Raw genomic sequence first — 14215 nt, 5'->3', positions numbered from 1 at the left:
AATCCCTTACCATGACTTCAAGGCTTCAAGGTCTCCCTTTTCAAAGTCATCTTTTCTTGGACCCATGGGCATGATTTTCACTCCTAGAACACAATAAATAGAAACATTCTTCTCTGAGGACCTTTGCCTATATGCTCTGCCCCTGATCTTCACATGCTGCCTATTTCTTAGCAGTTGGTCTCAGTTCATACATTATGGTTCTGTCCATCCTTTCCAAGGAAGCTTATACCCTGTCACTTATATTCTCTGTCTTAATTTTCCATCAAGAGTGTTTTTGACTCTTTCTTTTCTTTTCTTCTTTCTTTCTTTCTTTTTTTCATTCATTCATTCATTCATTCATTCATTCATTTATGTCTTGTCTATTCCTACCTACTTTAGAGTAAAACTCCATCCTCAGGAGCAGGGACTTGCTTCATTAGCACCTAGGGCAATGCCCCCCATAGTGGGGGCCTAGAGAATCTTTATGGAAGGGAATAATATGAACTCTAATGAGACTATAGACATTGAATGGGAGAAGTTCAGGAGAGGGGGCTAACACTGTGTGCCATGATGGGAAAGAAGGTTCCAAAGAAGAAGGCACTAAAGCCTTTGGGTGGATTGAGGGTGGAGGAAGTCATTGATGGAGAAATGGGAATGCTCTGAACAAAGATGAGGCAGGGATGCTTACAGGCTGTTTGGTCCATTAAAGAGTCCAGTTAATGTGTACTGAAGGTTTGTTCATAGCAGTAATGAGAGATTATTTTGGGAAGAAAGTAGATACTATATTTGGAAACTTTAGAATGCCAAGTAGAAAAATTTGGACTCTAATCAATGGTCAAAGGGAAACACTTTACATATATTGGTCAGGTAGTGTCATTTTAGAAGTGTTGCTTTAAAAAATTATCTTTTGAGGATATAACCTCCATTTTGCCCATTTTTCTTATTTTCTTTACCTGAGACCTAAAAATCCTTCCACTCCCCATCCTTGCCTCTCTTTGAAGACTTTCTCCAAACCTTTTTTATTCTCAGGGTGTCCAAGCATGCTCACACATTTCATTACTCAAGCCACTTGCCTGGGTGTGTACCTGTGAAAAATGAACACCATGGGCCTGATAAATGAGTCATACAAGTGCATGTTTGATTTTTCATGTGTTTGTATGTATGAATGTTTTGCTTCTAAGATTAAATCCCAAGAGGAAGCAAGTTGTACCGTTTTATAGCTCCCTCTCAGTGATTAATCTGGCCAAATTTTAGAGGTAAATGTTGTGGGTGTTCTTTATAGATAAAACTGCTTTATATTGCTATCCCTACGGTATTTAAGTGGCTAAATCGGCGCTCTGCCATCCAGATTCTTGATGCTGAATTCTGTTCTATAGTAAATTTGAGTGAGGGCCCAGTTTATCTATATAGTTTTAGAGGAATTGTAGAGCTCTTTTATTCATCTGTTCTTACAGTGATCAAAGAAACAGATGTTACCCTTCTAGTTTAGTCCCCTCAAGGACTGATAAAGCCATTATTACTACAATTACTTCATACCACTTCCTTTTGTTGGACCAGAAGCATGCTAATGCAACCAAGATCCTATTTCCTGTAAACAAGAGATAAGAGAATGCATTCAAGGAGCTTACAGTACTTCACAAATCAATTTTATTAATTTAAACACAAAATTAATGAAGAAAAATTCTGTACACAATTGTGGACACAACACACCTTTATACAGTAAAGTCAAGATAAACTTTGTCTTTCCAATCTGCAGAGTACAAAAACATAAAATGAAAAGGCTAAAAAATTGTCAACTTCTGTTTGCTTCAAGCAAAAAAAGAAAAAAACCCCAAATCGAGTGTTAAATAATTTGGAAAATTCACAACTAATTCTAGCAGCAACATGAAACTTCAGGAAAAGATGAGTAGCTCTTTAGCTACTTTGGGTTAAAGCTGGTGTTTCCCCCCCCCCCAATTAATATTAAAATTCATCCAAAAAGTAATTTCATAACAAGGGAAGGTTTTAGATGAAAACTAGTGCCCAAAGTCATCACTGTTGGAGAAACTGTCTTATGGCATAAGGAAGGTCACAATTTTGATTTCCCAGATTTATGCTTTATACATAATGCAGGTGAAGAATAACCTTGGTGATGAGTATTGGGCCATGTCCACTGCCTGCAATGAACTTTCCAGGGAGGGTGGGGTTTAGGGAGAGGTGTGGAGGAAAACAACAATCAATCAAAAAGTTTTGCTGATTTCCAGGTATGTGGTAATGTCCTCCTTTATCTAAGCAAGAAAATGCAGACCCTATGATCTGAGCACATGAAAACTTTGCTAGTCTCCAATTCATGAACCATTTTATTAATAAAATATATCAATCATCTACATTCTTTCTGTGGGAAGAAGCATTTGCATAATCATTTTTTTTCAAGTAGTTACATATAATACATGAGTGTTGAAAATGAAAAAGTGAGGTTGTAAGAGGACTTTTTTTTTTTTCAAATTATTTAAGACACTGCTGTTTTGTTTTACCAAGGTCCTCCTAAGAGCATTAAAAAACAAAACAAAACAAAAAACTGATGGGACAAATAATTTGGAAAACAAAATTCCATTAACATCCATGCTTTTGGTCTTGACATTATCTAAAAAACCAAACCAAACCCAACTGCATTATCTACATCTTTATACCCAGTACTCGGCTAAGGCACTGCACCTGACCTCGTGCACGCATGGCCTCGTACTTCACTATCAAGGCATTGCTACCTCTCAATATCATTTTCTAAACAATATGTAAAAGAATCATCCATTATTACAAATTTACACCAAAAATTCTCTCTGTACATGATTGTCTCAGTGATGTACATATTACACGTTTAAATTAGACATACTTTAAACTACTTTGCAATGTGCTAAGATTCAAAGTACTTGCTGTGTCGTGAGGCAAAGGCCTGTAATCGCTTATTATGATGCTATTGTCTCTTCAATTAATTGATGTCAAAAAAGTCTGGCTGAGTGAATTGTAGGGTGCTGGAATCATACCTCAATTAAAGCTGTTTTTAAAAAGTCTGTTCATAAATAAGTAGACATGTACAGATTACCCTGGGTATGAGACACCAAAAAAAGTAAACTTTCTTTACAAGAAAATCCCCTCACTGGTATTCGGGAAACACATTTCAGTCTCTGTTGTGCAATCAAGTTTGCTGTACTGGAGAAGCTGTTTATGTCACATTGAAGATGCTAACAATGTAAGCGTCTGCAGGTCCTTTCTTCACAGGTTTGAACCATGTAGTGAATGTGGCGAAGACACATCACATTGTACTAGAACATTCTCATGGCTTATTTTCACTGGCTTCACAGTACTAGAGTCAACAGCCGTTCTGAAGAGATAGGTGTGGTCCTTCATGTACCGCAAGGGCAGAGGTGAAGACCCACAGCAGCGCTGCGTCCACATGTTGAAATCACTATGGTGGGTACTCCAGCGCTGACACAGGACTCAGGCTTGCTGGATTTGTTCCTGGTCACAGGGCAGTTGTGCGGTTCCAAAGTGCTATGTGGCTGTTACAGGTACTCCAGTTCCAAGGCATGATGGAGGGCCATGAGGTCCGAGTGACTGGAGATCCTCCAGAAGGGCATGGCGTGCTGTCAAAGGGGCAGACACACGGTGAGGACAGACCATGCTCCCAGCACAAAGCCTTAACCCTGCTTTTGAAATTCGCTCAACGCTCATCCCCTTTTCTCAGTATTGTGAGAACTGCCCGTGAAGATCTTAACATCACATCTGTTTAAAACAAAAATTCAAACTTAATCCTCCCCTAAGACTACTGGACTGCATTTTAAAATATAATCTGGAGTCTGTTTTTTTTAAGAAAGTGATGGATATTTCTGAAGTTGATCCGTACTGTGACTTGAATACCAATTCCAAACTTCTTTACATAAAACACAATAGCTATGAATGAAACTTTGTAAAAAACGGTTGCCTTTCAAAGTATGGATCCAGTAGATATATAATGCTAAAAGTTTAAGCAGTTTTCCTTAGGTGGTGGTATTTTACATTTTTCAAAACTTAGTTTTACTCATGGAAGAAGCAGCTTTTTTTCATTTACTTCCATTAGGCATTCTTCACATTGACCTTAAAATGGCTTTACCATATGGGAAATTTTTAAATGACGATCTAACATTTTTTCTGGTAGTTGTTTAAAAAAAAAAAAAAAATCAATCTAAAAATCTAGTTTAAATGATGAGAATCTTTGTAAAACACCTGAATTAGCCAGAGATAAGAAAATTAGGAAAAGAAGAGAGATCACCTCATCCACGAAGGATGAAAACATGATTATAAACTGTTATTGCTCAAGGCTCTATAGTAAGTACTTATGCATCCGCAAAATCTTTTTTCAAATAAGGGAAAGGTAATCCTCGTTTTTCAGAAGACAACATTCTACTTAGCCCATAGAAAAACAGCTTTTTAAAACAACAAAGAAATAGTGTGAAGAGCTGACTATATTGTGCAATTATAATGCTAAGGAATTACAATCAGACTAACAGGAGAATTTGTCATGGAAGCAAACAGTGGGATGTAAGAGTTTTGGGTGGGGGGCTTATCTGTACCAAAATTGGAAGCAAGGAACTATTTTGATGTAGATCACAGAACTGTCATATTCTGAGAATGCAAACTATTAAGTTAGTTATTAACAATGCCTTTGTCTCCAGTAATCTGCTAAAAGCATATACCACAGTCCAATATCAAATGTAGATCTTTCTGGACTCCCTATCTATCTTTGTTATCTTTCAATAATAATAGTCCAGCATGGAGTACTAGAAGATCTCTTTTCAAAGTTTTAGGATGATCTACTTGTCAACTTTTGACTAGAAAAACAGACTATACTACTTTGCATTCATTCACTCCTTTTTTGCATCTGCAGAGATGGTGTAGTCTGTGGGTGAGAAGTAGAAATGTAAACAATCACGAGCTTTTACCTGTGTGTTATGAAAGAACTAGGAGGAGCCAGTTCCCTTCGCCTGGGAAGCTGGGGGAAATTCCTGGTAAGAGGAGGTAATAGTTAAACTACGTATGAAAGGATGACCATTCAGAAGAGCACTTGAGGGCTGTGTGTGTTAGGGGGCAGAGAATGGAGGAGAATTCCATTGTTAGGGTACTGGCTGTATATGAGAGAAAGCCACGTGGAGCAGGGCCCGCAGGGAGGTCATCAATAATAATAATAGCTGTAATTTATGGAGTATTTTTTCAGGCACTGTCCTAAGCACTTTATATAGATTCTCAGATTCAAGCCTCTCTATAACCTCAGAGATAGATAGGTATTACCATCATGGTTTCACTGTTGAAAAAACTTGAGTCTTGGAGGAGAAGAGAGGTTTAAATAACATCTGGTAGGGAGTGAACCCTTGAATCACATCAGGTCGGGTCTGAATCTTAAGCCCAGACGCTGTATGCCTCCTAACTGTTCTCAATGGCCTTTTAATCCAGCTCTACAAATTATCAGCACCATAGTATATAGCTTAACACACACACACACTCCCTCCCGTGTTGAGTGAGGGACATTGAAAAATTATAGATCAGATCTGAAAAATGTTTGCATTTATAACGTAGAAAGCTTTCCTTCTTTTTATGTTATTAGAATAAAAATCCATGTGTCCTGTAAAATATTTGTATAATGTAGAACTTCAGTTTTATAGAGAAATGCAAATCATTTCTAATCCCACTATCCACATAACGTCCATAAGTATTTTTCTATATCTTTTAGATATGCACACTCCTATTTGAAATCATGTGTATATAGTATGTACCATTTAGCATCCTGCTCATTTTACTAAATTTCAAGTCCATTTTTGACATATCTTTAAGGAAAATCATTCACTATTTTAAAAGTTTTCAAGTATTCAGCTATTATACGGCATTCTTGTATATTTAACCATCTACTAACTTCTATTTTAATATTCCTTTATTTCTAATTTGCCAGAGATTTGTTGCCCTTCCCCAAAACTGCTTCTCATGAACAACTGAATAAAGGGAGCTGTAGAATAGTTCTTTTGCTCTGTTATTTCAGGATGTAGCAGAGAATGCTTAAGGCTCTTCAGATAGCTATCCAGAAACTTTCAGGACAACTACCTTCATAAGTAAATATAAAAGTACTTGTAAGAAGTGGATGCTTTTTTTTCAGAGTAAGTTCAGCCAAATTCTTTGCATGTTGATTATCTGAAGTTAGATGTGTTTCCCATAGACGACAAAACACATTTGAGAGCCATTGGTGCACTCAGCAGTATGTATTGTAGAATGCAATGAATGGCAGAGAAGTTGGAAAGGGAACTGAAAAAAATCCAACTAATTCTTTGGTACATGGTTAAGATAAAAATTAGGGATTTAATTCCATAGTAAACAAAATCATACAATGGTTATGTGTCTTTTCTTTACAGGTGTAGGAGTTGATTCCAGCCCAGAGTACATGTAATATAAACTGTTTTAAACTATTCTCAAAACAAATTATGGAAAGGTGAGGTTATTCACAAAAAGCCCTGGAGTTAACTAATAGCTTCTATCTTCCTGTACAGTATTATTAAGAACCACATGATCAAGTAGCACCCTGAAACAGATTCAAATGATGAAATATGCCTGTGGCATATTACAGACCCAACTCATTACAATACAGTGATGATGGGGTCATTCATTTGAGCCAAAGTGCAAAAGGTTCTACAGTAATAACTGGCAAACCTTAGGTGTATATGAAAGGGAAGAGGTAGTCTCTGGGAACATTCCCACACAAGAACAACAACTCCATCCTCAGCACTATTTCATAACATGAAGGGTAATATGATCTCTGTTATAATCAGCTCCATTATTACAAAAATTATTGGGCTTCTACTTTAAGAAATGTATGTTTAATATTAAGTGAGTCATTATAAGAAGACTGAATCTAGGGGAGAGGAAACTCATGTTCACAAATAATTAGAACTACTATTTTCCCTAATTCACCACATACTGATGCAAAGATTTTATGAATGTATAAGAGCTTCCCAGCACAATTGGGTGCAAAGAAAACAATTTTTTTTTCCACCTCAGTATTAAGCCTGAAACAAATATTATATGACATCAGAGAGATATGGTGCCAGGATGAGGAGAACTGGGTTATACTCTCAACTCTGACATTATATGATTTTGAATTATGACAGTTTTTCTGGAGTCCCAGTTTATTTATCTGTAAAATGAAGGCTTTTTTTGAAGGTTGCTTGTAGGTTTAATAAAGTCTATGACTTGAATATTGTAGTGACTGCAGATGTATAAAATAATCTGCATGACCTATATATGCCCCCATTGACAACAGCCAGCAGGCAAGAAAAAAGAGGCATTAGAATTGAAAAGGATGAAAAACTATTTGCAGATGACATGATTTTATATATAGAAAATCCTAAGACTCCACAGAAGTGTTAGCTAACCAACAAATTCAGTGAAGTTACAGGATACAAAATTAACATACAAAAATCAGTAGTCTTTCTCTGCACTAATGCCAAATGACTTGTAAAAAATAAGCTAGGAATTAATTTAACCAAGGAAAATAGCTACACTAAAAAACAAAAGACATTAATGAAAGAAACTAAATACATACACAAATGGAAAGGTATCCATGTTCATGAATTAGAAGAATTAATACTGCTTAAATGTCCATGCTACCCAAAACCACCCATAGATTCAATGCAATCCCTACCAAGACTTCAGTGGCATTTTTTAGAGAAGTAGAAAAAACAAACGTAAAATTTACATGGAACTGCAAATAACACCAAATGGCCAAAGCAATCCTGATTTCAATCCTGAATTCAAGGTATATTATAAAGCTATGGTAATAAAAACAGTATATTACTGGCCTAAAAATGGACACATAGATCAATGAAACATAACCACCCAGAAATAAACCACATATATATGGTCACATAATATTTGACAATGGAGCTAAGAACACTCAGTGGAGAAAAGGCAGCCTCTTCAATAAATGGTTCTGAGAAAATCGGCTACAAACACATAAATGAACGAAACTAGATCCCTATCTTAAATGTAAGACCAGAAATCAGAAAACTCCTAGAAGAAAACATGGGAAAAAAGCTCCTTGACATGGGTCTTGGCAATGATTTTTTTTGGGATGTGACACCTAAAGCACAAGCCAAAAAACAAATGGACTGCATTGAAAATAAACTTCTGCATAGCAAAAGAAATGATCAACAAAATGGAAAGACAGTCTAAAGAATGGGGAAAAATATTTGTAAACCATATACTGGATAAGGGATTAATATCCAAAATATATAATAAACTCATACAAATCAGTAGCAAAACAACTAATCTAATTAAAAATGGGCAGGGTACCAAAATACCGTTTTTCCAAAGAAGATATACTGACAGCCAAAAGGTACATGAAAAGTTGCCCAACATCACTAATCTGGGAATTGCAAGCCAAAACCACAATGAGAACTCACCACACACCTGTGAGAATAGCCATTATCAAAAGGACAAGAGGTAACATGCTGGTGAGGCTGTGGAGAAAAGGGAACCCTTGCGTATTGCTGGTGGGAATGTAAAAAATAGAACTACCCTATGATCCAGCAATTCCACTTCTGGGTATATATCCAAAGGAAACAAAAACATTGTTGAAGAGATATCTGTACCCTTATGTTCATTACAGCATTATTCATAATAGCCAAGACACAGAGACAACCTGTGTCCACTGATGAATGAATGGATAAAAGACTTGTGGCATCTATAGATAATGGAATATTATTCAACCATAAAAAAGAAAATCTTACCATTTGCAACAAGATGGATAGATCTTACATCAAGTAAAGTAAGTCAGAGAAAGATAAATACTGTATGATTTTATCCCTTCTAGTTATACATAAAATCACTAACATAAAAACCGGGTTCATGGACACTCACATGTAATTTGGATTTTGCTGAAGAATATATTAATAAAATGTTAAAAATCACAAAAGGACATAACCTTTGGCTCAGATATTGTACTTCTAGGAATTTATCCCACAGATATACTTGCCCATGCATCAATCACATAAAGCCCACTCACAGAACTGATTGTAATAGTAAATATGGGAAACCACCTAAATGTTCAGCCCCAAGGGACTCACTGAAGTGTAGCACATCCAAATACTAGAATATCAACGCTGCCATTTAAAAGAATTAGAGATACAGAACTCCATGTACTGATATGGAATGACTGCCAGGATATATTGTAAAAAAAAAAAAAAAAAAAGGTACAGAAAAAGGTGTATAGTTATCATTTGTATAAAAAAATAAAGAACATAGCTTTGCTTTCATATTATCTCTAGAAAATTTGCATATGGAGGTACAAATACTTCCCAAATTATAAATAAATATATCTTGGAAGATAGATTATTCTAAAAATTTATTAGACAGCATTGCTCTTTTATTATTTGCATATCTGCTCCTATTCTAGACAGCAGTGAATTAAGAGCAAAGATGAAATACATTTCAAGACCTGTCATACATAATGTTCTCATTAAGTACTAAGTGAAATAGCTTTAGAATAATAAAATTCACTGAACTTGGTGTTAGTAATCCCCACGTCTCAAAATCTATAAGCAAAAAAATTCATTAAAAATGTTATTATTTTTTTTTTTTTTACAAAAGCAGCTCTCATTTTTCTCAAGCTTAGAATTGAGCATTAATCAGATTCTCCATTTCATCTTGGATTTCAGCAAATTTTGGAGTTCACATTTAAAATGGACATTTTTTTGAGTTTGTCTAGTATAGATGGCAATGCAGGAAGACCCTGAACCCACCTCCTCCATGAACACACCAAATAGGCACTTATTTATTTAGTAATATGGGGTTTCCCTTGTATGTAACTAACTGCTTCTCTCTTGCTGCCTTTAAAAATTTCTCTTTAAACTTTGCCATTTTAATTATGTTTCATGGTGTAGACCTCACTGGGACTCACAAAATAAAAAGATGTAAACTATGACAACATGTACATAAAACATGGAATTAAAAATGAAGTTCTTTTAGAATGTGTTTGATTTTAACTGACCATCAATTTAATATAGGCTGCTATATACTTAGGATATTATATATAAACCTCATGGTAACCAAAAACCCAAAATCAATAATAGACACATAAGAAAAACAGAGCCAAACGTAGCATTAAAAAATCCATCAATCACAAGGAAAGAGAGCAAAAGAACATATGAACAGAAAAAATTACAAACACAACCAGAAATCAATGAAAAAAATGGCAGTAAGTACATACCTATCAATAATTACTTTAAATGATCTAAATGCTCCAATCAAAAGACACAGGGTGAAGGAATGGATAAAAAACAAGACCCATCTATATGTTGTCTACAAGAGACTCACTTCAGACCTAAGGACACATACAGGCTGAAAGTAAAGGGATGGAGAAAGATATTCCATGCAAATGGAAATAAAAAGCTGGGGTAGCAATACTTATATCAGACAAAAATAGACTTTAAAACAAACTGTAACAAGAGACAAAGAAGGGCATTACATAGTCTTAAAGAGATCAATCCAACAAGCGGATATAATAATTTAAATATCTATGCATCCAACATTGGAGCACCTAAATACATAACACAACTATTAACAGACACAAAAGGGAAAAAAGGACAGTAATACAATAATAGGAGAGGGCTTTAACATCCCCCCTTACATGAATGGATAGATCATCCAGACAGAAAATCAACAAGGAAACAGTGGCTCTGAATGACACATTAGACTCAATGGACTTAACGGATATATACAGAACATTCCATCCAAAAACCATAGAATACATATTCGTTCAAGTGCACTTGATATGTTCTCCAGGATAGATCACAAGCTGGGCCACAAAACAAGTCTCAATAAATTTAAGAAGATCAAAATCATTTCAAAAGTATCATTTCAGACCACAATGGCATAAAACTAAAATCAATTTTAAAAAAAGCTGGAAAAAACACGATGTGGAGGCTAATGGGTCAATAAAGAAATTAAAGAGGAAATAAAAAATACATACAGACAAGTGAAAATAAAAACACAAAGGTCCAAAATCTTTAGGACTCAGTGAAAGCAGTTTCAAGAGGGAAATTTATAGTGATTCAGGCCTACCTCAAGAAACAAGGAAAATCTCAAATAAATAATCCAACCTTACACTTAAAGAAGTACAAAGCCCAGTGTGTAGATGGAAGGAAATAATAAAGGTCAAAGTGGAAATAATAAAATAGACTTAAAAAAAATAGGAAAGATCAATGAAACCAAGAGCTGGATCTTGGAAAAGTTAAACAAAATTGACAAACCTTTAGTCAGACACATCAAGAAAAAAAACGAAGACTCCCATAAATAAAATCAGAAATGAAAGAAGAGAATTAACAACCTACACCATAAATACAGTGTATTATTAGAGACTACTATGTAAAGTCATATGCTAACAAATTGGACAATAAAGAAGAAATGGATAAATTCCTAGAAATATATAATCTAAAAATGATCAGGAAGAAATAGAAAATCTGAACAGACCAATTACTAGTAATGAAATTGAATCAGTAATAAAGAATTTCCAACAAATAAATGTTCAGGACCAGATGGACTTATAGGTGAATTCTATTAAACATTTATTGTTCCAATTTTAGTTTATGTGCTGCTGAAGTGAGTAATCTATCAAACATTTAAAGAAGAGTTAATATGTATTCTTCTGAAAATATTCTCAGCAATAGAGAAGAAGAAAATCTTCCAAATACTTTCTACAGGACCAGCATTACCCTGATACCAAAACCAGGCAAAGACACTATTTAAAAAAAAACAAAAACAAAACAAAACCAAAAAACTACAGGCCAATATCCCTGATGAACATAAATGCAAAAATCCTCAGTAAAAATTAGCAAATTGACATTCAACAATACATTAAACGGATCTTTCACCATAATCAAGTATGATTTGTTCCGTGAATGCAAGGATGCTTCAATTTCTGGAAATCAAAGTGATACACCACATTAACAAAATCAAGGATAAAAATTATCTCAATTTGCAATCTCAATAGATGCAGAAAAAGCATTTGACAAAATTCAACATCCATTCATGATAAAAACTCAACAAAGTAGATTCAGAGGAATATACCTCCATATAACAAAGGCCATCTATGATAAACCCACAGCAAACATCACACTATATGGTAAAAGACTGGGAGCTTTTCTTCTAAAATCAGGAACAAGACAAGATATCCATTTTATCACTCTTATTCAATGTAGAATAATTAGAAATAAAAGATAAATAAATAGAATAAAATAGAAGTCCTAGCTGCAGCAATGAGATAAGAAATAAAAACCATCCAAATCGGTAAAGAGAAAGTAAACTGTCACTATTTGCAGATGACATGATACTCTACATAGAAAACCTTAAAGACCCATGCAAAAAAGTATTAGAACTCATAATGAAGTAGCAAAAAGAAATTAAAAACTATTGGGACCACACCAAATTAAAAAACAATTTCATTTATAATTGCACCAAAAAGATAAAATACCTAGGAATAAACTTAATCAAGAAGATGAGTGAATTATACCTGCAAACTATAAAACACTGATGAAAGAAATTGAAGATGACACAAATGAAAAGATATTCCATGGTCATGGATTCAAAGAATTAATATTGTTAAAATTCCCACGCGATCCCAAGCAGTCTACAGATTCAGTGCAATCAATAGTGAAATACCAATAGCATTTTTTCACAGAACTAGAACAAATGGTACTAAACTTTGTATGAAACCACAAAAGACCCTGACTAGCCAAAGCAGTCTTGAGAAAGAACAAAGCTGGAGGTATTGCAATCTTAGATTGCAAGGTATACTATAAAGCTGTAGTTATCAAAATAGTATGGTGCTGGCACAAAAACAAACACATAGATAAATGGAACAAAATAGCCCAGAAATAAACCCATACGTATATGGTCAATTAATCTGCAACAAAGGAGTCAAGAATATACAGTAGGGAAATGGCAGTCTCTTCAATAAACGGTGCTGGGGAAATTGGACCATTACATGTAAAAGAATAAAACTAGACCACTTTCTTATGCCATACACAAAAATAAACTCAAAATGGATGAACGACTTGAATGTGAGGCCTGAAACCATCACAGTCCTGGAAGAAAACATAGGTAGTAATCTCTCTGACATCAGCCTTAGCAACATTTTGCTAGATGATGTCTCCTCAGGCAAGGGAAACAAAAGCAAAAACTATTGGGACCACACCAAAATAAAAAGCTTTTTGCATAGTAAAGGGACCCATCAACAAAATGAAAAGGGAACCAACTGAATGGGAGAAGATATTTGCAAATGATATATATATCTGATAAGGAGTTGATATCCAAAATATATAAAGAACTTATATAAGCCAACACCCGAAAAACAAATTTGTTATTTATTCAGAGGACCTGAATATACATTTTTCCAAAGAAGACCTACAGATGACAATTAGACACATCAAAAGATGCTCAGCACATCACTAATCATCAGGGAAATGCAAATGAAAACCACAATGATCTATTACGTTATAACAATTAGAATGGCTAGTATCAAAAAGACAAGAAATAAGTGTTGGCAAGAATGTAGAGAAAAAGAAACCCTCATGCACTGTTGGTGGGAATGTAAATTTCTGCAATCACTGTGGAAAACAGTATGGAGGTTCCTCAAAAAAAAATTAAAAATACAAAATATATGATCCAGTAATTCCACTACTATTTACCCAAAGAAAACAAAAACACTAATTCAAAAAGATATATGCATCCTCATGTTTATTGCAGCATTATTTCCAATAGCCAGGATATGGAAGCAACCTCAGTGTCCACTGATAGATGAATGGATTAAGAAGATGTGGTATATATAGTAAGGAATATTACTCAGCCACAAACAAAGTGAGATCTTACCGTTTGTGGCAACATGGATAGATCTAGAGGGTATTATGCTAAGTGCAGTAAGTCAGAGAAAGACAAATGCCATATGATTTCTCTTACGTGTGGAATCTAAAAAACAAAACCTATAAATGAACAAACAAAAAAGCTGAAACAGCCCCATAAATTCAGAGAATATACTGGTGGGTGCCAGAGGTGACAAGGGTGGGGGTGGGGATGGGCAGAATAGATGAAGCAGAGTGGGAGGTACTGGCTTCCAGTTATGGAATGAATAAGTCATGGTGATCAAAGGTACAGCAAGGGAATATAATCAATGGTATTTTAATAGCAT

General features: G+C 34.9%; 1 protein-coding gene across 1 annotated transcript in view; it reads right to left on the bottom strand.

Moving 5' to 3' along the window:
* Positions 1 to 1612: 1612 nt before the first annotated feature.
* The window catches only part of EYA1 (EYA transcriptional coactivator and phosphatase 1), a 168323-nt gene continuing 155720 nt past the window's right edge, over positions 1613 to 14215 (bottom strand). The window contains exon 18 of the mRNA XM_078072305.1: positions 1613 to 3599. Coding sequence (XP_077928431.1) covers positions 3519 to 3599 — 81 coding nt within the window. The 3' untranslated portion in view covers positions 1613 to 3518. The remainder of the gene's footprint in view (positions 3600 to 14215) is intronic.

The sequence above is a fragment of the Halichoerus grypus genome, chromosome 5, assembly GCF_964656455.1.
Source record: "Halichoerus grypus chromosome 5, mHalGry1.hap1.1, whole genome shotgun sequence".
In the NCBI taxonomy this organism is placed as follows: Eukaryota; Metazoa; Chordata; class Mammalia; order Carnivora; family Phocidae; genus Halichoerus; species Halichoerus grypus.
The sequence above is the reverse complement of the archived record's forward strand: the minus strand, read 5'-3'. Positions and strand labels throughout refer to the sequence as shown.